The sequence below is a fragment of the Pelophylax lessonae genome (assembly GCF_965119305.1).
Source record: "Pelophylax lessonae genome assembly, chromosome: 3".
NCBI classification, from domain to species: Eukaryota; Metazoa; Chordata; class Amphibia; order Anura; family Ranidae; genus Pelophylax; species Pelophylax lessonae.
In genome coordinates, this window is record NC_138770.1 from 73,961,053 (window position 1) to 73,984,976 (window position 23,924).

A 23,924-nucleotide genomic window follows, 5' to 3' on the forward strand; every position below is an offset into this window, starting at 1 on the left:
ATTACACTGTAATGTTACATGAGAATAGCTTCTGCTGGAGGGGTGGCGGTATGCTGTTCATCTAGGCAGCACTAGCCTACTGAAGGGGATCCTCAGGAGTTTCTATGGCACCAGACAGTGTCCCAACAGAAAATATCCCTTTGCTAAGCACTTTCCCTAACCAGCGGGTTGCTTTCCCTAACCTGTCATTCACTCAGAGTGTACCTGAATGACATGGGATCCCAGATTTAAAATGTTGAGCGGGATTCACTGCATTTGTACCATAATTGTATGATTGTTGTGCTATGATTTTATATGTGGAAAATTGCTTTAAATGTATTATTTCAATAAAATTGTGTTACTTTTTTATATCAATTTGTTTTTCTTGGCACCTTAAAAATCCCATTTCTCTGCTTTCTCTATATTTTGTCTATGAAGGGAGGTGGTGCCTATGACTCTTTGACACCCAGCAACACATTTATTCTATGTCCTCTTTTACAGTGTACTAATGTGTATTCATTAAAAATGTTCAACTCCAAACAATTACTACACAGTTTTACTTTGGCATGGCCTATGTCAGTGGTCTCCAAGCTGCTGCCCTTGGGCCAGATGAGGCCCTTTGCTTTCTTTTATCTGGCCCTTGGGGAACTATTCCACTCACTGACACCAATGAGGGGGCACCATTTTTTCCACTGACACCAATGATGGAGCACTATTCCTTCCATTGACACCAATGATGTGACACTATTCCTTATACTGACACCAGTGAAGGGGCACTATTCCTCCCACTGACGCCAGTGATGGGGCACTATTCTTCCCAATGATACCAATGACGGGGTACTATTCCTTCCATAGACACCAATGATGGGGCTCTATTCTGTGCACTGACACCATTGATGAGGTACTATTTCTTCCACTGACACCAATGATGAGGCACTATAATTTCCACCGACACCAATGATGAGGCACTATTCTTCCTACTGATACCAATGATGGGGCACTATACTTTCCACTGATACCAGTGATGGGGCACTATTCTTCCTACTGACACCATTGATGAGGTACAATTTCTTCCACTGACACCAATGATGAGGCACTATACTTTCCACTGATACCAATGATAGGGCACTATTATTCCTACTGATACCAATTATAGGGCACTAGTCTTCCTACTGATACCAATGATGGGGCACTATACTTTCCACTGATACCAGTGATGGGGCACTATTCTTCCTACTGACACCATTGATGAGGTACTATTTCTTCCACTGACACCAATGATGAGGCACTATACTTTCCACTGATACCAATGATGGGGCACTATTATTCCTACTGATACCAATGATAGGGCACTATTCTTCCTACTAATACCAATGATGAGGCACTGTTTCTTCCACTGACATCAATGATGGGGCACTATTCCTTCCACTGATACCAATCATGGAGCACTATTCCTTCCACTGACACCCAGACATTTTCTACTTACACTGGCCACGGTCCAACCTTCTCAAAGTCTAAAGAATAGTAAACTGGCCCTTTGTTTAGGACAAATTGGAGACCCCTAGCCTATGTGTATGAGTGGCCCCTTCCAAACAAGCTTGTCCTGGCCTTACCTACAAGTATGCCTTGCTTCACAAAGTAGGAAGAAATTGCAGTATGTGTTTTAGGGTATGGGAGCAGGTTATTATTTACCCCGTGATGAGCTTTAACAGATTTGTTTTTTACCAGACAGGGGGAATCCATAGCTAATAAAAGAGGATTGGACATTCTGATAGTGTTTCTTGTGTCTTGCAGGGATATACGTGTGCAGGTTTAAATATCGCCATTTACAATGGCAGGCCAGTCACCCTGTGAAATTCCCTCTTCAGTCTCTGGACATCACCCGGAACCCTTTGCACGTCCTCCTATGGAAAAACAACACCAACTTCCCTGGGGTCACCATTGAGTGCTGTATCTGGAATGATGGCAATTCCTACCATGTCTCCTGGGAGCCTGGCCACATCCTATCAGGTCAGAGCAGCAGCACGTCCACAAATATTAAATAGGGAAGTGAATTTTAGGGTTTTAGATTTATGACATTCCAAGCTTATTCTAACATGACTTTTTACCTATCTTATGTAGAGGTTGTGCTGCGAGGAGGCAAGCAATGCTACTTCCTGTCCATAAATAGGATGCCGGAGCAGGACACCTACTACAGATGTGTCTTCCAGGACAGCACAAAAAAAGCTCTAGAGTCTGGAGTTCATATTACTGTTATAAAAGGTTAGATCTGGTCATATTTCACATCTAAAGATTTTATCCTTAAAAGAGATGTATGTGTTTTTTTTTAGATTCATACTTGCCTAGGTGGATGCAGCACCGATCCGAAGCTGCATCTGTCCCCCGAAGCCTCAAACACTGAGAACCGAGCGATTGAACACCACCGATCGCTCTGTTCTCACAGCTCCCAGAGCTGGGCTGTGGAGGGGGCAGGAGCGGCCAATTCAGGCTCTCATCAGCTCAATAAGATGCTGAGCCAGGTGCTGGCCTAGGCATATGGGTGGATCCCAACTCCATGGTCGTGATGACGCGCAAGCCTGGACCGGCTCTGTGACATCAGCAGAGAGCGGAACTTAAGCCCGCTCTCTGCTGAACTAACCACAGGAGAAGTACAGCCAAACAAGCTTTGGCTGTACTTCTTTAATTACAGGGATCATTATACAGTAGAGTGGTTGAAGAATAATTCCAGGCATGGTATATTTTATACATAGTTACAGTGATCCAACTTGGACCTGGAAGCTGGAAATCACTGAAATACACACCACTACTCTGTTTTGCTTTGTGCTATTTAAGGTCAATTTGCAATAAAGCAAGGAAGCTTAGAAACCTTTGTAATTAATTAATGTGCTTTTACTAAACAGAAATGCTGTACATACACACTATTACAATTATAGGATTACAATACGAGACTGTCAGATATACATACAGCAAATGCTACCTACTTCCTAGTGAATAAGCGTTAACTATGGTCTTTATACAATAAAAATATGCTAAAAGTCTTATAGCTCAGGTTATATTGGCTTCACAATCTCCTAGGCAATGAGGATCCCAGGCTTACTCTACATGCAATTGCAGGAGATCGGGCAAAAGCATCATCAGGTAAGTTTCTTCGGGCACAGACCTTCCTTGTTGTTATGTCATTATAGAATCATCCTGTCAGCTTAACCTGCTGGCCTTTTTTTGCTTAGAAAGTTTAGGTAGACAATACCACATGGGCATATCTGTTCTCACTACTTTCGTATGGGTGAACATTTCTTAGCACAACCTCTAGTTGGCACTGTTGTGTTATACATGTCATAGGTCAAAAGGTCAAGCTATTGTTGACCATTGGTTATCTGAATTGTTGAACAATAGAAGCATTTATCTACGAACTGATGTTATTCCAACCCACAACAATAGTATTTATGTTCTCGTTGTTATTTTAGAGGACAGCTGTATATATACTGTATATATTAAACACAACACATACTCCTGTGAACTCCACTGGGTCCCATGCTGAGCGGTTGGCCTAATGCATTCTGAACACAGGAGGTCAGCCCCTGAGCACAGGCACCAAATAGGGGATTCTTTTCATATTCCGATTGAATGTAAAGTAATTTCTATTTGGAGGAGTGTGACATCACTGCTAAACCTCTCCACCTCGTCCAATCAGAAATTACTTTGCATCTACTCAGAAAACACAAAGCATTCTCTGAATAGTAAATAAAGGGGTGCAAATATGTTGGTTTACCAGCGTTACCACAATGCACAATGGATAAAAACCTTAAAACCATATACATGTGCCGTGCAAAGCATGTTGAGTGAGTCCAATTAATTGAAACTTAAAAATGTGCACAGTGCATTAAAATTAATTGATGTGGTCCTGCAAGGAGCCAAGGGGCCACATCATGTAATAAAGGTGCCAATGTGCTGGGACAAGTAGTGATACCTGTAGATGGTACTAATAAGTGTTTCACTATAAAAACAAGAGTGCTGAGATTACTCTAGAGTGAAAGATTTTATTTCGATTTGCAAAAAAGTTGTACCAGTGATATTGTGGGAGGTGTGTGCTCACAGGATATGGCGTGCTGGTGAAGCCGGTGCTAATACCCGTGGCCTCCCACTAGGTAAAAGCACTTACCGCACGGACTGCCTGTGGTCCAAATTGCACATCAATCCTGGTTCCCACTCTGTTTCCTCACTGGTGTGTGATGAGCTTGTGCTAAAAGCATAGTATATCTCCCATTGCGTAGTATAGTTAAGGTAAGAATAAAAAAAAAAAGATTTTATCCTTAGTCCTCTCTCTGTTGGACTACCACTCCTAGCGAATATTAAAACGTGCAGAGTTGGGTATGTTTGGTAAAAGGTGCTTTTTTAAGTGACCACTGCATCTATATTAAAATAAAGATGCAGGCCAGCAGCACATGCAATTCAAATGTATTCTGTTGTATCAGGAACTGTACCCTTGCAGTGTGGATCAAGTACACTATTGCCAACCCACACATTCCTGAAGATGGCTGTAAATGTAAATGGGTGCTGCACTGCTACAGCAACCAACCAGCTAGAAACCGAAGACATTCAAAGGAAGAAGTAATGTCACCAGCACTCTTTGGTGTGCTGGTGACATACTTTTTGCCTTGCAGTGTATATGATACCTCAATCGTAGAAATCACAGAGCATGGATATTGTCATATACTTGTTCTATCTGTCCTGTTAACCCTTGTCTTGTATGGTGTGTGTTGTGTGTACAGGCCAAGATGCCTTCTGCTCAGACGATGGTGATAAAATATGGACCACCACCAAAGCTGGACATGAAGCTGAAATCCTTTGCCCTTCTGGTAAAAAAGGCAGAATAACTAGAAGCTGTTCCAGAAAAGGTCAATGGGAAAGTCCAAAGAAAGGCTGTGTGGATGCCAGGATGCTTAGTCTGCTGGAGGAGGCCCGGGTGAGAGAATTATCTATGGCTTCTGCTGGCCCAGTCCAAAAATCACTCTTCCTGCTTCCTGTCACCTCGCATTTTTGGATAGAGTATGAAAGAGTTAAAATTCCTCTGAGGCCCCTATTTCTTAGACTTGAGGTTTTTTATATGGGACAGAAGGTAGTCACATGATTAACACATCACTATCTACATGGGAAAGTCACCAGGGCTCACATGGCATCAGTGCCATTTAAAGATTATGTTTAAAGTGATTGCCAGCCAAAAGCCACAACCCAGGCCCACCTGCAATGTGGATAAAGAACTTTGGTATGGTTCTGACCATGTTGTGGATGAAGGAGTATTGGGGGCAAATATTTATGGTCTAAAGCATGGGTGTCCAACCTTTTGGCTTCTCTGGGCCACACTGAGTGTAGAGAAATTTTCTCGGGCCGCATATAAAATATATACTATAGTTAAGGTATATAAGTAATAAAATGCCGCCGTGCCCTTCCCGCGCCGCCGCGCCCCCCGCACTAATTTAACACAACTAGAGGACGATCAAATGAAATGGAATCAGTATACAGAGGTTTACTTCTTCTGAGAGATATTAAAGGAACACTCTAACCACCATGACCACTTCAGTGATTTGAAGTGGTCATGGCGGTAGGAGTCAAACACTGCACATGCTCGCCTCCCACCCCCCTCCCCTCCGAGGCAGCCTCTGCCTACCGTTAGTTGGAAGCTGCTGTGGCTGTGCCCCCGACCTAACTTCCTTCCTCCCCAGCAAAAAAAAAATTGTCAGGGGGAAGTGGGCCGCATTGCCTGGGGTTCCGGGCCGCATGTGGCCCCCGGGCCGCAGGTTGGACATGCCTGGTCTAAAGCCTACATGTAAAAAATGGTTACCACCTAGGTAGATTTTACCCACCAATTGCCATGGAGCTAAGGGAGACGCCCATATATAGTATGGGAGGGGCATTAGAGGAGGGGAATTTTTGGGTCTCAAGGGGAAGAGGACAAGATGGAGGGGTAGTGTGGACCTCTTTTAAAGAGTACACATCGCAAAGCCTATGGCAGGGTACAACAATAAATGTCTACTACAACCTTAATACAGGAGCCACATCTTTCAAACACTTAGGCCCAGTCTATACCTGGGGAGACCCTGTAAGCAGCCAGTTTTGGGTTAGGAGTGGTGTTGGTCAACTACATGGGTCAATTAGAGCAAGGACTGAGTAGGCCTCCCTGGTACACCAACCAGGACACCTGGACACCCATGTCGCACCGGTCCCAGCTATGGACCTGACCATTTGTGAATTGCATCTGGACCGTTGTAGTATATGAGGCCTCTGCAAGAAAGAGTGTAGTGCTCCTAAAGACTGTGTTAGGATCTGGCGGGGCAAGGCAGTGCATGGTTCTACACCCTTGCAAATCTATTGTGCAAGAGCCCCTTGTACTTTTGGGAATTGGCTCAACAACCCGGACACTAGGGCCCTTCAACATACAGACACAAAAATTCAGTGCTATTTCCTTTTTTTAAATATTAGTGAACATCACAAGCCTGCCGAACCTGCTGGCTCCCTAAAGCCACCTAGGTAGCGCCTTCTTCCACAGATCAGTTTACAGTGCTGGCACGGCAAGCCTTAGTTTTACTTTCCCCTGTGGAGAACATAAAGACAGATTTTAAGCAATAGATGAAAACTCAACTCTAGTTTTTGAAATTATTCTTTAAATATCATACTAACAATAGTTGTTTCTTTTTCTGTGGTGTTCTCAGTGGGTCAGGGGTGGAGTGGGAACTCCAGAGCTGGAGATCCCAAGGATTATCGAAACCTTAAGAAACCTAATTTTGTCAAGCCAAGGACATGTGAATAACTCTTGGGATATTTGTAACGTGGTGGAGACAATAAAGACAATCTCACTCACTGCTTTGGACAACAACATGACATTTAGTTTTAGCACTGTATCTGTAAGTATTTTTTATTTCATTATAGAAGTTTGTAGACTTAAATTGACAAATGAGATTGTAAGATTGTAATATGAGAAGTTTTCTTGAATTTTCTTGAATTTTTAAAAAAATTAGAGATGAGCTATCAAAAAGTGTATGCATTCATAATGGTTCTACAGTCACCCTTTTTGGGTATTTGACGTATTAAAGGTACTATAATGAATACACATTTCCAGGAGTTGGGCTTTAAGCAGCACTTTCCCTAATGCAGTATATTAAGGATGAGGTTCAGGTTCACTGCTACCATGTGTTTGTGATAAATCCATATTATTTTACAAAGTTTGTGAATCCTGAACTTTGAGCCGAAAACTTTGCAGGTACACCACCAGAAACAATTAATTTCATAGTCTTTTCCCTGGTCAGCTGAGTCACAAGAGACAATAATGTGAAATAAATCTATGACCAAGATCCAGTTCTACAAAAGGGTACGCTTATCAGTGTGTTTTGCAACTGTTGGGTAAACAAGACAACTCAGTGTAGTAAAAGATACTGTTTTTTTCCTTTATACATTATTATTTTAAATGTTGGAATTGGTATATGTCCCTAGTGGCAGTGCCCTGCCTCCCATGCTTTTTCTTCACAATACCTTACTTATTAGTCTGACCCCTTTAGTCTTTAATAGATTTTCCTGCAACATTCTGGAAAGATTTTCAAAACAGTTTGCAAACTGAACATAGACAGACGATTTCATCCCTACTGTATATCCCTGCCCAAGCAGCAAGGAAATTGGCTTACTCACTGGGTGATGTTGACTTTGTTTACTGCTATACAGGTCAAAAGTTGCTTTAGGCATCTCTTGGTACAGTCTGAGTCATTATAGGACAAACTGCAGTCTAATTGTCATAGGCGCTTCCTTCCTCTTCTGTGTTTTTGGGTAAAAGATCTTGATAAAGTCAGGATGAAATGCATAAGGCAAAACTATGGTGGTTTATATACTTTCAGTTTTTATGTTTGGTAGTTTGATGAGCTTTTAAGTGATTTTAATCTACACTAGAGAAGTCCTCTGTATATCTTTCCATTCACTTCAGTGGCAATGCTCCTGCTTAAAAATGAGAAGGCCAAGGAGCTTTGGGATGCACCTCCATTGGGATGCATTGGATTTAACATTGTCCCTGGAGAACATGACCTTGGCCCAAGAACACCGTAGACAGGACACCTAGGCTGCAGTCTATGCTGTGATGACTCAAGTTCTTGACAAAGGAATTTAAAATGGCACTAAATAACAATAATCCAAAAGCAAGCATGGATTATAAATTGTATTTTTTGTTCATTTCATCTCTTATAGGGTCTTCTTGAAGTGTACAGTCAAATGTTGGATAAGAGTCTGGAGGCGATCTGGATAGACGTTCGTTATAAAGACCCAACCATTGCCCCCATCTTTATGCAGTCCATTGAAAACATAACTCAACTTTTTGAGCTAGATGAAAACAGTTTTAACTTTACCATTTTCTACCCCAATATTGAATTGGATGCTGTGATTCTGAGTACCTCTGCATTGACTGGCTACAACAAAACTTTTAACACAACCCTGACCACAGAAGTCTACATGAAAATTTTTAAAATTCTTGACCAAGTCATGGTCGACAAATTCATGGTGACAAGTATGATACTTAGAAATCTTGGGAAATTCCTTCCTTCCCATTTTGGAGATAGTGTTGGGGGACACCACCACTCTGTGAGCAATCGTATTGTAATTAACAACGTTAGGATGAGTAGCCACAGTCTAAGACAAGTCAATTTAGATATGGTCTTTGGGAGAGTGATAAATCTCAGAGCATGGGAAGATGCTCTTCCACAATGTGTGTTTTGGGATTATTCTCTATTTGAGGGAGTTGGAGGGTGGTCAACAGAAGGGTGCCTGACTCTACCTGGACGCAACGTCACTGTATGCAGGTGTAACCATTTGACATCCTTCTCTGTGTTGATGTCAATTGGTGTTCTCGAAGATGAACTTCTGGAAATTCTCAGCCAAATTGGTGTTAGTTTATCTATCTTAAGTTTGCTTATATCTATCATTGTCTATATTGTAGAGTGGAAGGTAGTTGTCAAGAATGATATCTCTTTTTACCGTCAGACAGCTATGATTAATATTTGTCTGTCTATATTGATTGCTGATATTTGGTTCTTGTTCTCAACCTTCATTGCAGAGAGTCAAGAAAACAAACTTTGTGTTGCAGCAGCTTTCTTTCAGCACCTCTTCTATTTAGCCTCATTTTTCTGGATGTTGTTTCAGGGGCTTATCCTTTTTCACCAAATGGTATTTGTGTTTCACCAGCTGGTCAGGAGAATTGTGATTCCCAGCATGGTGATTATCGGGTACATTTGCCCCCTTGTCATTGCAATTGTGACATTAATTTTGGACTACCCCAAGAAAGCATACATCAGAAAAGGGGTTTGTTTTCTTAATGGTGAGAATGGAGCTGTGTTTGCCTTTTCTGGACCGGTTCTTCTTATCACCTTCATGAACTTTTTTGTTGTTGGGGTTGTCATCTGGAGAATATTGAGGCCTCCTGTGTCTGAAGGCCAGGAAGAAGACAGAAAAGCCATGGTGGCCAGAGCCATTGCCATCTTGACATCAGTGCTTGGTGTGTCTTGGATACTGGGGACCTTAACACTAATAGAAGACGCCCATGAGTTCTTTCACTATGCTTTTACAATTGTTAACTCTTTCCAGGTATGTTTTTTTTTTAATTAATTACTTTAGGAAGAGAGATGAGTACTGGTTTTCTAACCTACAATGAAGCCTTGATGGGGAAGATAATATGAAAAAGAAAATATGCACAAATCTTTATAGATTTACAGGGTAAACCAAACAAATTCTCCTGGGCAGTCGACCGTCCCGTTCAGTTTGACTCAGGGGTGGGTTTCCACATCTGGGAGTATGGGATCCCCACCCAAACTCTCTGAGTTTCATCTCTACTGTATCATTAATCTCTACTATCCTGTTAACACTACCTCATAAAGTATATACTGTATAATGCCACTTTTTCATTTGTGAGATTTCCAATCACTGTAGACTCAACAGGAAGTGAGAGGAGATATTTCCAATGTAAGGGGTATCCCCTCTTAGACAGTTGAGTAAGTGTCCCTATTAAAAGACTTTCCCTTTAAGTGATTGTAAAGGTTCATTTTTTTTTTTTTGTGCAAAATAACAAACATGTTATATTTACCTGCTCTGTGCACAGAGCACCCCGATCCTCCTCTTCTGGGGTGCCCCGGAGTTGCTCCTGGCTCCTCCTCTTCATCGGGTGCCCCCACGGAGAGCCACTTTCCATGGGGGCACCCATGCGGGCGCGCTCACGAATCCCGCTGTTGCGTCCATTGACACAGACAGCAGGACTCCCGTGTCACTGGTTTTGATTGACAGCAGTGGGAGCCAATGGCTCCCGCTGCTATCAATCTATCCAATGAGGACCCAAGACAGCAGCTGGAGCTGCTGGGCTTGTCCTCATCGCTGGAATGATCGGGTTCAGGTAAGAATAAGGGGGGGGGGGGGTGTGGGAAGCAGCTGCAGCACCAAAAGTTTTTCACCTTAATGCATAAAATGCATTAAGGTGAAAAACCCTGAGACTTTACAACTCATTTAAGTCTTTTTCTAGTGACTATTTAAAATTTGGAATTATGCTCACTTCCATTCTGCAGTGATGGAACGGTGATGGTGATGGGATGACATTTTGAGAATGTAAATCTCCCCAATGGGAACACAGACAGTAATAGAAACCTGCCAGCCGTTCTAACCCCTCACTACTCTATCCAAATCTGAGAAAAATGTTGCCTTTAGTTCTACTTTAATTGATGTAGTTATTAATGACAGTCCAGGCAGGTATCGGGAAGGGTTTTTGTGTTATGTCACTAAAAGCCAACTCCAACCTTTTTTTTTTTTAGCTTTGGGTCCAAGTTATATAGATTGCCCTCACTTCCTGTTTTCTCTGACACTCTTCATCTAAACAAGACCTATGGGAAAATTTCCCTCAAATTGGGAGAGACAGCTATATTGACCTGATAGATGTTCTAACCCTTCTCCACGGTTGAAAAAAAGTGAGCAGTCTATTGCTATTTCTTCACTTCCAGTCCATTCGGACTCCTGTGACATAGACAGAAGTGAAGAGAAATCTTTAGTATGGAAATATACTGTAGACAGCATAGACTGTTCCTCACTCTACACAAAACAAAAAAGTTTGGCTACTGTTGGATTTAACCCAACTGACAGCACTGGAGTCCCACCCCATAATTCCTTGCGATACATCATCATTTACAGTATTTAAATAGTGCCCTTCTACGGAGGTGGGGGAGACCACAATTCTTGGCTTGGAAGAAGGATGCATAAAAGCTGGCCATAAATGGGTAGAATTACGAACAAAAATTCTTAGGAAGAGAATTAATTATGAATGAAAATTCTTAGGAAAAAAAAGGTTCAACTAAAGTTTGTTTGTTTTTCTAATGATCGGGGTCGAATCAATGTTTATTTTTGACCACTGTGACGAGAAAATTAGAAAGAGCAGGAAGGAAAACTCGTAGTGCTCATAGTTTTTGTTTGGTAAAGTCCATTCATTCCAAAATAAAATGTTAACAGCAAACAAAATATTTTGAACATTTGAAAGTTCTGATAATTTTTCGTATAGATTTTTATAAGACTTTTTCTAGGAAATTTCATTCAAAATTCTATACATCTATGGCAAACTTAAGGGAATTGGGAAGTGGTCCAAAGCACCCTTTTAGAAATGTATTTCAGGGCCAGGAGACTTTGAAAAGAATCTGAATATCCAACCTGGCCAAATGAATTGCACCATTGGGTTGTACGGATCAATTGGTCAACAACTCACACATCTCTGTGAAAATTTCACACTGCATAGGAGAGATACTTTAACTGGAACCACTCAGTATTATATATATTTCTATAATGTGAAATATTTTCTAAAATCCTTTTTTTTTTCATTTCAGGGTGTTTTTATTATGATATTTGGGTGCCTTTTTGATAAAAAGGTGAGTTAATAAATGGGGGTAACAATGGCTGTCAAGACACAAAAAAACAGTAATTCATATGCAAAATAAAAAGACAGATGTGGGTCTGCTTCTTCCTTGTAGATGTACAGTAACATTTGAAAGGTAAAACTTTTAGGAAGTGAAGCCTGTTAAGAGCTATGCCATTCCTTTGTGGTTAAGCCCCATCTAGACATTGCATGCAATCCAGATTGATTCACCAATAGTCTAAAGCCTCACACACACCTCTTCGAAATTCGGCAGGGAATTTTCGTCCGACGAACGATCTGCCGATTTTCGGCTTGTTAGTATGATGCTTCCGACAACAGACTCCGACTTTTCGGCCGAAAAAAATCTGGTGTGCAGGCTTTAAAATTTTTGTCCGCCGTCAAAACACGGCCAATTTTCGTGCAGTCAGTACAGATTTCGACAGGGAAAAATCTAATGAGCAAGTCTGGGCATGCTCAGAGAAGAAAGAACACAAAGAAAGCAAACCAACACATGACATCACTTCTGAAGTAGAATTTTGTCGGGCGAGAAAATTTGTGTGCAGTCTAGGCACATTCCAACCAACAAAACACAACTCTGGACAAAAGACGGACGATCGGTCGGCCGATAATCGTTGCGTGTGTACTAGGCTTTAGTTTCCTGCTAGGCAATCTCATGGGTCCAATACCAGGAGTTATCCTGCCAAACTGGTTCCATCCATACCTTCAATGGCTCTTGTCTCTGCATCTGGTGAAAGCCATTTGTTATTAGATGGCAATACAGTATACCCATGTGTGTGTAAAATATGAAAGAACACAAAAGACTGTGCAGAACATCTTGTGATACCAGAATAATAAAACACTACATACAAATTAGATGCGTGACCAAATTAATCAAAAAACAAACATGTCCATAGCATGACCCCCTGAATTTGGTTGTACCAGTTCTACCATCTACTGCTGGCAAGAGATGAGGGAGTGCCAAGAACAAAAAAATTGTAATGGGGACTTTACACAGTAAGCCTTAAGACTTCAAAGAATGAGAAGTAGTTTTTTTTTTTTTTTTTTAATACATTTTTATTGATTTTCCATCATTATACAATATACACCAAGAGAGCACCAAAAGAAAAATAAAAGCAAAAACAGGTATATAAACAATATAACTACAAAACTGTAAACAAATACATACACAAACTTATATATATATATATATATATATATATATATATATATATATATATAAAAAAAGGGGGGGAGGGGGGGAAGAGGTTCCAGTGTATCTTGTTATGGATACTTGATCCTTTCAAACTTACCCTAACCCTTAAATATATCTAACATTGGCGACGGGGAGGTAATAACATGCAGTCTTACCATATATATTTTCCATTACTATCTAAGGCAGATTTTCGTCCATACTATGGGGTAGTCATTAACTTTGGTTGCAAATTAATTTTATATTCTCTCCATTTAGCCCAGATTTTTTTACCTCTATCTACCCATCCCCTTGAAATATGTGTGAGGTCCTCCATCAAAGCCACTTGCTCAACCTTTCGACACCACTGGCGGAATGTAGGTGGTTCCGGGTTTCCCCAACTGGCTGGTATTAAGGCCTTCGCTGCGTTGAGTAAATGGGGTAAAATAGAATGTTTGTATGATTTTAGTGGTTTTGCTGTGCAATGAAAAAGAACCATCCAGGGGTCTCTCGGTAGAGGGGTACCTGTTATTTTCGTAATGGCATCCAATATATTTTCCCAATATGTTTTTATAAGTGGGCACAACCACCATATATGCGCATGAGATGCCACCTGGCCGCATTTTCTCCAACACAATGGTGATTGTGATGGGAACATAGCATGTAATTTTGATGGGGTATAATGCCATCTTGTTAACAGTTTATAGTTTACCTCTGCCGTTTTGGTTGAAAGAGAGGAAGACACAGCCAGCTGGAGAATCCGAGCTCTCTGTTTATCTGACAAAGGAGAAGCAAAATCATATTCCCATTTTGCCAAATATTTTGGATAATCTGGATAGTACATGCTCAGCAAAACTTTGTAAAAGGCTGATATAGCATGCCGCAAGGTTTGCTGTGCATGTAATAATGTTTCTACGGGATTGAGATCCATCAATTCACGTATTGGCTGTGGAAGAGAGCTTAGAAAACTCGTCAACTGACTATATCTCCACTCATCCATCCGTGTGGGCACCTGTGGATGTCTTATTTCTCTTAATGTGTTTATCTGTTTATTATTAAATACATGATATATACGAAGTTCCTCCCCTGGTTTCCATTGTCTGAAACCCATATCCATAAGGCCTGGGATAAACAGAGCATGGCCTAATATAGGCATGAGTGGCGAATTATATGCCCACTTAAATTTTTTATGTAGAGAATCCCATATAGCGAATGTAGAGGTAGTAATCGGAGAAACTGTGGGCAACATTAACCTGTATTTATGTGGTATCCAGGGGGATTTAGATAGATCTACCCCACTCAAATCCCGTTCCACTTGTACCCAAAGTTTCACATTATTTGTACAGAGGAGGTCTGCTATTCTGGCTAGTGCTACTGCATAATAATATAATATCAATTGGGGGAGAGCGAAACCCCCATTTGATTTGGCTCGATAGAGTGTCGTTTTAGCTACACGAGGTTGCTTACCTTTCCATATAAATTTGGACAGTAATCTTTGCATAATTGTAAAAAGATTCTTTGGGACTCCTAGTGGTGACATCTGCAGTATAAACAAAATTCTAGGCAGTATAGACATTTTAATTATATTAATTTTCCCCAACCACGAATGTGGAAGAGATGACCACCGCCGAAGTAGGTCTTTAATATTGTTTAACAGTGGAATATAATTAAGTCTATACAGCATAGAAACTCTGGGTGTAAGATGAACACCCAGATATTTCAGACTATTTGTTTGCCAGCGAAAAGCGAAAGATGATCTTATTAAAGCGACGTCAAAAGAGGACAGGTTTATGTTCATGATTTCAGACTTGCTCGTATTAATTTTAAAGTTGGAAACCTGTTGATAGTCTGTTAAAGCTGATATTAAATTAGGTAAAGATACCAGGGGGTTTTGTACAAAAAAAAGAATGTCATCCGCATATGCGGCATATTTATGTGTTAATTGGCCTATTTGTACACCTTGAATATCTATATTATTTCTAACTGTCGCTAAAAAAGGTTCCAGAGACAATACGAATAATATTGGGGACAGGGGGCAGCCCTGTCAGGTACTGTTATATAAATGAAAAATGTCGCTTACTGTACCATTCATTTTGACCCGGGCTGTTGGAGAGGAGTATAATGCAGATATCCTATTCATCATTTTGGATCTGAGTCCAAGATGTTGAAGGACAGCATTTAAGTAGTCCCAATCCACCCTATCAAACGCCTTCTCAGCATCTGTTGAGAGGAGTAGGGTGGATTGGGAGCTTACTTTTACATAATGAATCAGGGAAATGGCTCTCAATTAATTATCTCTGGCTTCTCGTCCCTGTACGAAACCCGCTTGTTCAGGTGAGACCCATTCAGGTATCGGCTGCATAAGCCGGGTAGCTATAACTTTCGCTATTAACTTAACATCACCATTTAACAAAGAAATAGGGCGGTAGCTAGTACAGCATGATGGATCTTTGTCAGGTTTTGGCAATACCACAATGTGGCCCTCAAGTGTTTCCTTTCGAAGTTGAGGGCAGACAGATGTAAAATTAGCATATGTGGTTAAATGTGGGAGGAGTATGGAACCAAATGTATTATAATAATTAATAGTAAAGCCGTCTGGTCCTGGAGCCTTCCCCACTGGTATAGATCTTAACGCCTTTTTAAATTCTAATACAGTAAGGTCATCCTCCAATACAGAGAGTATCTGAGATGATAATTTCGGAAGATTCGCCGATGTCAAGTAGGAATTAATTTTATCAAGTTTAGATTCCTTTGACATGTGCGAAAGCCCTCCTTGTACATTGTATAGATCTGCATAGTATTCTTGAAAGACATTAGCAATTTCCAGGGGATGAATGTGCCCAGGTGCCCCCACGCGTCTTAACCCGGGCTATAAAAGAAGTAGTATGTTTACTTTGCAAGGAGCGAGCGAGCTGTTTACCTGGTTTATCTCCCCATTCATATATTACACGGGAAATTTTGTGTGCGTGGTTCTTAACCTCAAGATCTAGAAGTGACCGCAGTTCATCTCTTTTAATTTCTAATGCCTCTAAGTGTTTAGCCAATAAAGTAAGTTTATGCTGGGTTTCCAAAGTTTTAATCTCAGATAGGAGTTTTTCCTTTTGTTGGGATCGTTCCTTTTTTTTCCGAGCCCCCAATTCTATCAGTTGGCCCCTTATACTTGCCTTATGGGCTTCCCATATTACTGGAGGTGATAAATCATCTCCAGTGTTCTCTTCAAAATATTGTGATAGAAAGGAAGATAGTGAAGCCACGTCCGCTGGGTCTGCCAAGAGTGAATCGTTCAAACGCCATTGGTATTGTTTCTTTGTCAAAAATGGTTGTGCCAATGTAATCTGTACTGGAGCGTGATCAGAGATTGTAAACTGGCCTATTGATGCTGTGCGCATCATTGGGAGAAAGTGATGATTTAAAAATATGACGTTGATTCGTGAATATGAATTATGTGTCTTAGAAAAATGTGAATAGTCCTTCGTTTTAGGGTTTAATAGACGCCATACATCCATCATTTGAGAGTCATGTAACCGCTTCCTAATAAATGATAATTTTTTAAATGAAATACTAGAACGGCCTAGAGATGTATCCATCAGTGGGTCTAAAGTTAAATTTATATCTCCTGTCAGCACTAATACCCCTTTTGCAAATCCCTTTAGTTTAGTAAGGATTTTTGACATGAATGGTATTTGATGGTCATTAGGACAGTAAATATTCGCAAATGTACAAACAGAAGTACCTATTGTCCCCCTCAAAAATATATATCTGCCCATAGCGTCAGCTTGCATTTCCTCTGTCTGAAAATCAACATCTTTGCTGAAGCCTATGGCCACTTCTTTAGCTTTATTAGTGTCTGATAAACCATAATACCATTTTGGGAAAAGAGGTGAAAACAGTCGCACCGCCATCTGGTGAGTAAGGTGTGTTTCTTGTAAATAAATTACAGATCCTTTTAGTTTCTTAAGTTCCCGAAAAACCAGGTGGCGTTTGGTAGCGGTGTTTAAACCTCTTACATTATATGAGATTATATTTAATGTGCAAAGCAAAAGTTCCAACATTTCCACATAGAATGTATCCTCCCCGTCGCCAAATGATTCAGCACTACTACAACCCAGGTAGAGGGTTTGGGGGTTACTAACCACACTGGAGAGAAGGAGGAAAAAAAAAGGGGGGGGGAGAGGGGAGGAGAGGAAAAAAGGGGGGAAGGAAAAGGGGGAATGGGGGTGGACACGCGCATATTGCGTGTGAAAAACAAGGTCCCTGGTAGGGCCGCCCGACCCCGGGTCCCCAGCGCAACACCCGGCAATAACCTGGTCCTGCACATCAGGCACCCGGGGCCGTCCATCCCCGCAGGGGCCAGGGCGTGGTGCTCCATCCAACTGCATGGAGCAGGCAGATTCCCATGGGGCATGCGGCTAACTGTTACAGTATATGCTTCTATATTTCCCTATACCCACCAATTTATCTCCTATTATCGCTTTTGTCCCACCTGTTGTCTGCTGATACCCGCTCGCTCCATATCTTCCATATTATGCTTTAAACATTAGACTAAATATATCTTCCAATGGAATCTTACATTGGATTCCATCTTACAGGCAGGGCAAAAGTGCATACACCAAAAAAAAAAAAAAAAAAGGGAAAAACCAACCCCAAATTTAGGGGAATCTGGGAAAATGGGAGGGAACAAGAAGCAAAGACTTTATATTATAGCGCCATCAGCGTTAACAGGACCCCAGTGCTTTGACCTACACCTGTCAGAGGACCCTCAATCTTTTTGAAAAAAAAAAAAGGGGACTGCAGCTTTATACACAAAAAAAAAAAAAGTATTTAAAGAAAAAAAGAAAAGAACAAGAAAACCCAAAAGTTAGAAAATTGCAACAAAGTGAAAGCATTATCTGTAGACATCTCACAGGGTTCACTATCCCTGTTCCCTGCCGCTGTCCACCACCCACAGCCTCCCAAGGTCTCTACACAGGGCCAGTAGTGGCGGTGCGATTATTTTTAGCCGATGTCTTCCGCCATGAGGAGTCTGGCTGATTCACAAAGGATGGAATATCATCATGCCAATCTGGGAGTTCAGGGATTTTTAATTGAAAAGTCTGGCAAAGTGTCTGGATATCCTCCGGGAATCTCAACTTACAGGATTTACCATCTCTGGTCACAGTTAAACGGGCGGGGAAGCCCCATCTGTACGTAATCTTGTTTGCCTTTAGCAACTCCAGCAATGGCCTGAGGGCCTTTCTACACTCCAGGGTTTCCTTAGCTAGATCTTGGAAAATAAGAAGATTGGCACCCCCGAAGTTTACTGGGGCGACACTGCGCGATTTGGCCATTAGACTGCTCTTGTCCTCAAAATGATGCATCCGACATATTACATCCCTTGGAAGATCAGAGGGAAGACTTCGTGGGCGAAATGTTCGATGGATCCTATCGAATCGGATAGGAGCATCTGAGGGTCTATCCAGTATTTTATTAAAGATACCTTGAGTTATCACCTGCAGGTCTTCATCTTTTATGGTTTCTGGTAGCCCTCTTATCCGCACGTTATTACGCCTATTCCTGTTTTCAAGGTCCTCTAGCTTATATAGAGTGGACCTGTGTGCTGTAGCCAATTTAGTAATAGACTGCTGAAGTTCTTTAACAGCTTCTTCCTGCCTGTCATGGCGGCTTTCGGACTCCTCCACCCTTTTCAATATGTGTGACATATCCACTCTGACTGCACCCAGCTCTTTTTTTATACAATTTTCCATGTTGTGGAACATCCCCGCTATCTCCCTTTTTAATTCTTGCATGAAGACCGGCATCCCTGTATTGCTGTGCAATCCCGCTTCTCCTATAGCTCCTATAACATCGCCCATCTCCTCCATAAGCTCTAAGTCTGAATCTAGCGTGAGGTCTGAAGAGCTTCCACTTATTTGTGTTTGCGGGGAGAGGGATTTCTCAGCCTTATGTGCCTTATGTGCACGTACCTCGCTGTGCCTCCCGGCACTGGCTGTGTCCTGAGTCAGGAATTTCGTAATGGAGCTGGAGGTCAGCGGTCTTGGCGGTGGTTGTTTGCCGGTTTTCTTTGTTCTGGTGGAATGGGTAGAGCGGGTAGTGCATGAAGAGCGGGCGGAGTGGGTCGGGTGAGTCCTGGCTCCCTTCGATGGCATCGCTCCCTGTATCAGCTGCAGTGTTAATTTTGGCAGCAAATTTCAATTTAGTTTTAGTCTTAGTCTTAGGACTAAAATGGCATTTTAGTTTTAGTCCTATTTTAGTCTTCTGCAAGTGTTTTAGTTTTATTCGTATTTAGTCGACTAAAACTCCAGTATATTTTAGTCGACTAAAACGCCCTACATTTTAGTCGACTAAAACTCATTTTAGTCATCTATAATCAAATGGGTGTAGTTCAATTGTAATTTGTGATGCATTATTTAAGCATTTCTCTACAATTTCCAAACTCATTATATACTACTGCTGGTCCTGGAGTGAAAAATCTAATATGTTATTATTTATGCTTTGAGCATGCACCAGTGTTAATTTTTGGCAGCAAATTTCGATTTAGTTTTAGTTATAGTCTTTTGACTAAAATGCCATTTTAGTTTTAGTCGTATTTTAGTCTTAAGACTAAAATGCCATTTTAGTTTTAGTCGTATTTTAGTCATCTGAATTGTGTTAGTCGACGAAAACGTTTTAGTCGGTTTTAGTCGACGAAATTAACACTGATCAGCTGCAGCCCCGGCCGGGTCTGCCTAGACGCGGCTTCTCCACGCCATTCAACACCACGCCCCTTCCGACGGAAGGAGAAGTAGTTTTAAGGTGCTGTGGCTTTATCACTGGGGTGCTTTCATGTTTGCCTCCCCTGACCTGAGATCCGCTCTACCCTTGATTACGCTTCTTTCATTAAGTCTCCTACATCCAGTAGTTCCCAAAGCCCCTAGATATGGCCAGCAGTCTGCTGCCTTCGACACATGTAGCCAGAGAGTATGAAGCTTATGTTTGGGTATTAACCAGACTATAGTTATCCTTGTCAACAAATGTTTATTGAATGTTGTGGAAGGGCCCTCATGTTGCAAGGAATAAGAAATGTAATAGAGATTGGTATGATCAAAGACAATTTTTCATTCTTTATTACCAGGTACCAGTTTATTGAACCAGGAAAGGAAGTCCTAAAAGTCGCACATCACAGCAAAACCCTGTGAGAAGGTACATGACAGCCTCAGACCTGATTAAAGCCTGGGCTGACGCAGCCATACATCTCATAGGGTTGTGGCTGGGATGTTCAACTTCTAGGACTTTCTTTCCTGACTGGATGTTTTTAGGTGGGATGAGTTCTGTTTTTGTTGCCACTCCTAGGGGTTTGTCACAAGGACCTGGTGGAGCCTTGAGCAACACCTGTATGTTGTGGTTCACCAGTATATTGAATGCTTAACTTGTGATGGGATTTACAGATATTCACACTGTTGTAAGTGTTCATTTAGCAGCAACAAAGATGTATACCAAGGGTTTAAACTGTAGGTTTACCAAAGCTTCATCTGGCTTCTTGCAGATACCTTTTTCCAAGACTGTATACATTACATTGTAGCCATTGACCCAGTAACTCTACTCTTGAGTTCATCAGTCCCTCAAAATGTGTTGCATATTGGTATAATGTTCTTGTCTGAAATTGATGATTGACACATTTTGTGCAGCATATAGAAGAATTCGATCTTTAGTAAAATTGTTTTGTCTGCAGGTGAGGACAGCAATTTCTGAAAGGCTTCCGAAATTTCTATCTATATTCCCATCTGTTAACTGCTGTGTATATAGCTCTTACAATCTGGTAAGTAATTCCGGTTTGGTCTTAAGACCCGTACACACGCATCGAAAATTGGCAGGGAATTTTCTTCCAACGTCCGATCTGCCGATTTTCGGCTTGTTAGTATGATGCTTCCGACAACCGACTCCGACTTTTCGGCCGAAAAAAATCTGGTGTGCAGACTATAAAATTTTTGTTGGCCGTCAAAACAAGGCCGATTTTTGTGCAGTCAGTACAGATTTCGACAGGGAAAAATCTTATGAGCAAGACTGGGCATGCTCAGAGAAGAAAGGACACAAAGAAACCAAACCAACACATGACATCACTTCAGAAGCAGATTTTTGTTGGGCGAGAAAATTTGTGTGCAGTCTAGGCACATTCCAACCAACAAAAGACGGACGATCGGTCGGCCGATAATCGTTGCGTGTGTACGGGGGCTTTAAAGGCCATCTCCACATGATAGTTTTGGATATAAAAAGATCATACCTTGGAGGGAGAGTCTGCCTAGTAAAATGTGATTTTCCTGCAAGGCTTTCAACAATTACACCTTCATTTAAGTCTAGGTTACATCCTCCTATACAGTTTTTGTTGGAAGTCACAAAATTGTATGTTTTTGCCTCGTCTAAACCAAGTATCAAAATGTAACTGAAGCAATTCTTTTTTGAGTTTATTATAGAATTTTAGGTTAGAATTCTTGGTCAGGTTTTTACTGGTTATTTTCTTCACTTTGGAGAGATTAGCCCTTGCTTGCTGTTCTTGAAACAGGAATTTGTTAGTAGAATGGGGGAAGTTAAAACCTCTGTCAACATTCCACGTCTGTCTTTGTGCATGTTGGAAATTTCCCCTCACTTCCTGTCAGGGTTACAATGTTGTCATGAAGAAGAAGAAGAAGTGGACAGAAATTTCCCCAGTGGGTACCCAGGCCGAAGAACAAATCTCAGAGGTTCTAAAGCCTCGTACACACGCAACGATTGTTGGCCATGAATTTTCGGCCAACGTCCGATCGGCCGATTGTCAGCTTGTTAGTATGATGCTTCCGACAACCGACTGCGACTTTTCGGCCGAACAAAATCTGGTGTGCATGCTATAAAATTTTTGTTGGCCGTCAACAGAACGGCCAATTGTTCTTCAGTCAGTACAGATTTCGGCAGACAAAAATGTGATGAGCAAGACTGGGCATGCTCAGAGAAGAAAAAACACACGAAAAGTAAACCAGAACATGACATCACTTCTGAAGTTGGTTTTTGTTGGCCGAGAAAATTTGTGTGCAGTCTAGAGCACATTTCAACCAACACAACAACACTGGACAAAAGTCGGCCGATTGGTCAGCCGATAATCGTTGCGTGTGTACGAGGCATAACTCTTCTTCATTCTGTGCTAAACTACCTGGCTTAAGTTACACAATATTATAAGCTACACATATTGGTGTCAAAGTATTTCGTATGGGGCACTGAAGGTACAGTTATTAGTACCCCAGCCTCACTTCTGATAAGAAGTAGTACTGAATCGACATCTACTTTAAAGTGGATAAAACTATTTCTTTTTTATGAGAATACTGGTCACTTGTAGCCAACCTCCATGGTCCTCTAAAACCATATGGTGGTGCTTAAGTAAAGGTTCTGTAATGTAAAAATAATATAGAACTTAAAAGAACAACTGCAAAAGAGTGCCCCCTTAGTAATAGCTTCATAGAAGGAGGCAGAGGCAAAATCTTACCACTGGTTATCTCCAGGAGTTACAAAATGCTATCAGGTAATTCAACATCTCTGTGCCATTGGTATTGTCACTCCGTAGTACAATCATGGATATTAGACAATAGATGGCGGTTGCTGGACCTTAGCCATTAGGTCAGGTCCTGGAAACAAAGTGAAACTTAATCATAGAGAAGCACAGAAGTAGCTTTTCTGGATATGTGTAATAGCAGGTCTGTTGTGATGTCCACCCTTTTACAAGTACACATTTTAAATGAACTACATAGAGCGATATATTAGATATGATAATGCTACATCTGCAAAATTTGTTTTGCTGTAACATTGCAGCTATTGTACTTTTGGCTGTGTCATATCTTTACAGGAGCAGAAGAATCAAGATTCTGAAGCTGTGTACAGTGTGGAGACCTACCGCAAGATAGAGGACAGCTAAAAATGATGACAGTCATCAGATATGAGTGGCATTTATGTAAAACTTGGCACAGTCCTGGTGGTCTCCTACAGCAAGTGGACAGAAGGACAATACACCAGTTATTTTTCATGGATAAATATTTTGTGGAGGACAAAGCATTTTCAGCAATGACATCTAGCTGTGCTCCCACCTCAATAAGCTTTGACATATATGCTCTTCTAATCTGAATCTGCATGTCGATGGAAATATCTTTTATATGCTGGTTTGTGTTTAAAGCTTAACTCTTTGACATACTGTATATAAAAGATACAAATGAATGCAGCTCTGTATTTATTAATACATTTCTTTTTTTTTTTATGTAAGTGGTGCAAGTACTTGAATTTGACTTGGTAATAGCCTCCTGCAGTCTACAGCAGAGCTCAGGGAGGGGCAGGGACAAAAAGCAGCACAAACAGCATGCTGATAGGTGGAGAGACCAGGATGACCAAGAGAGGGGTTAAGCAGTGCACTGTTTCTTATTTCATTATCTATCCCCAATGTAGGAGTGGAGATGGGATCTGTAAGTAAAAGTAAAACTACAGCAGGCCAAGATTAGGTTCCCTCCCCTGCTAGACAGGGATCATAGCTCTGTGCTTGTCCTAAGTCAGGCACACATTAGCTATAGAAACCAAGATTAGGGGGACAGCCCTGTTTGTGTTTCCTCTTTACAATTGAGTCTGCAATGCCAGCTACCATTATAATATCCTCATTGGTGACGGGTGAAGGCTATCAGGGTTGGGCTAAAGTTAGCAGATTAGGATAAGGCTTTAGTTACAGTGCCTTGAAAAAGTATTCTTTGCCCTTGACATTTTCCACATTTTGTCACGTTACAACCAAAAACATGACAAAACGTGGAAAATTTCAAGGGGGTGAATACTTTTTCAAGGAACTGTATGGTGCATGGGTTGAAGGTTAGG

General features: G+C 41.2%; 1 protein-coding gene across 1 annotated transcript in view; it reads left to right on the forward strand.

The window, feature by feature from the left end:
* LOC309551052 (adhesion G-protein coupled receptor F3-like) overlaps window positions 1–23,114 on the forward strand; it is a 41,030-nt gene extending 17,916 nt beyond the window's left edge. The window contains exons 3-10 of the mRNA XM_082251493.1: window positions 1,774–1,989; window positions 2,101–2,241; window positions 4,749–4,942; window positions 6,687–6,878; window positions 8,203–9,591; window positions 11,859–11,900; window positions 20,785–20,871; window positions 22,921–23,114. Of these exons, the coding sequence (XP_082107619.1) occupies window positions 1,774–1,989; window positions 2,101–2,241; window positions 4,749–4,942; window positions 6,687–6,878; window positions 8,203–9,591; window positions 11,859–11,900; window positions 20,785–20,871; window positions 22,921–22,989 (2,330 nt within the window). The 3' untranslated portion in view covers window positions 22,990–23,114. The remainder of the gene's footprint in view (window positions 1–1,773; window positions 1,990–2,100; window positions 2,242–4,748; window positions 4,943–6,686; window positions 6,879–8,202; window positions 9,592–11,858; window positions 11,901–20,784; window positions 20,872–22,920) is intronic.
* The last annotated feature ends 810 nt before the right edge of the window (window positions 23,115–23,924 follow it).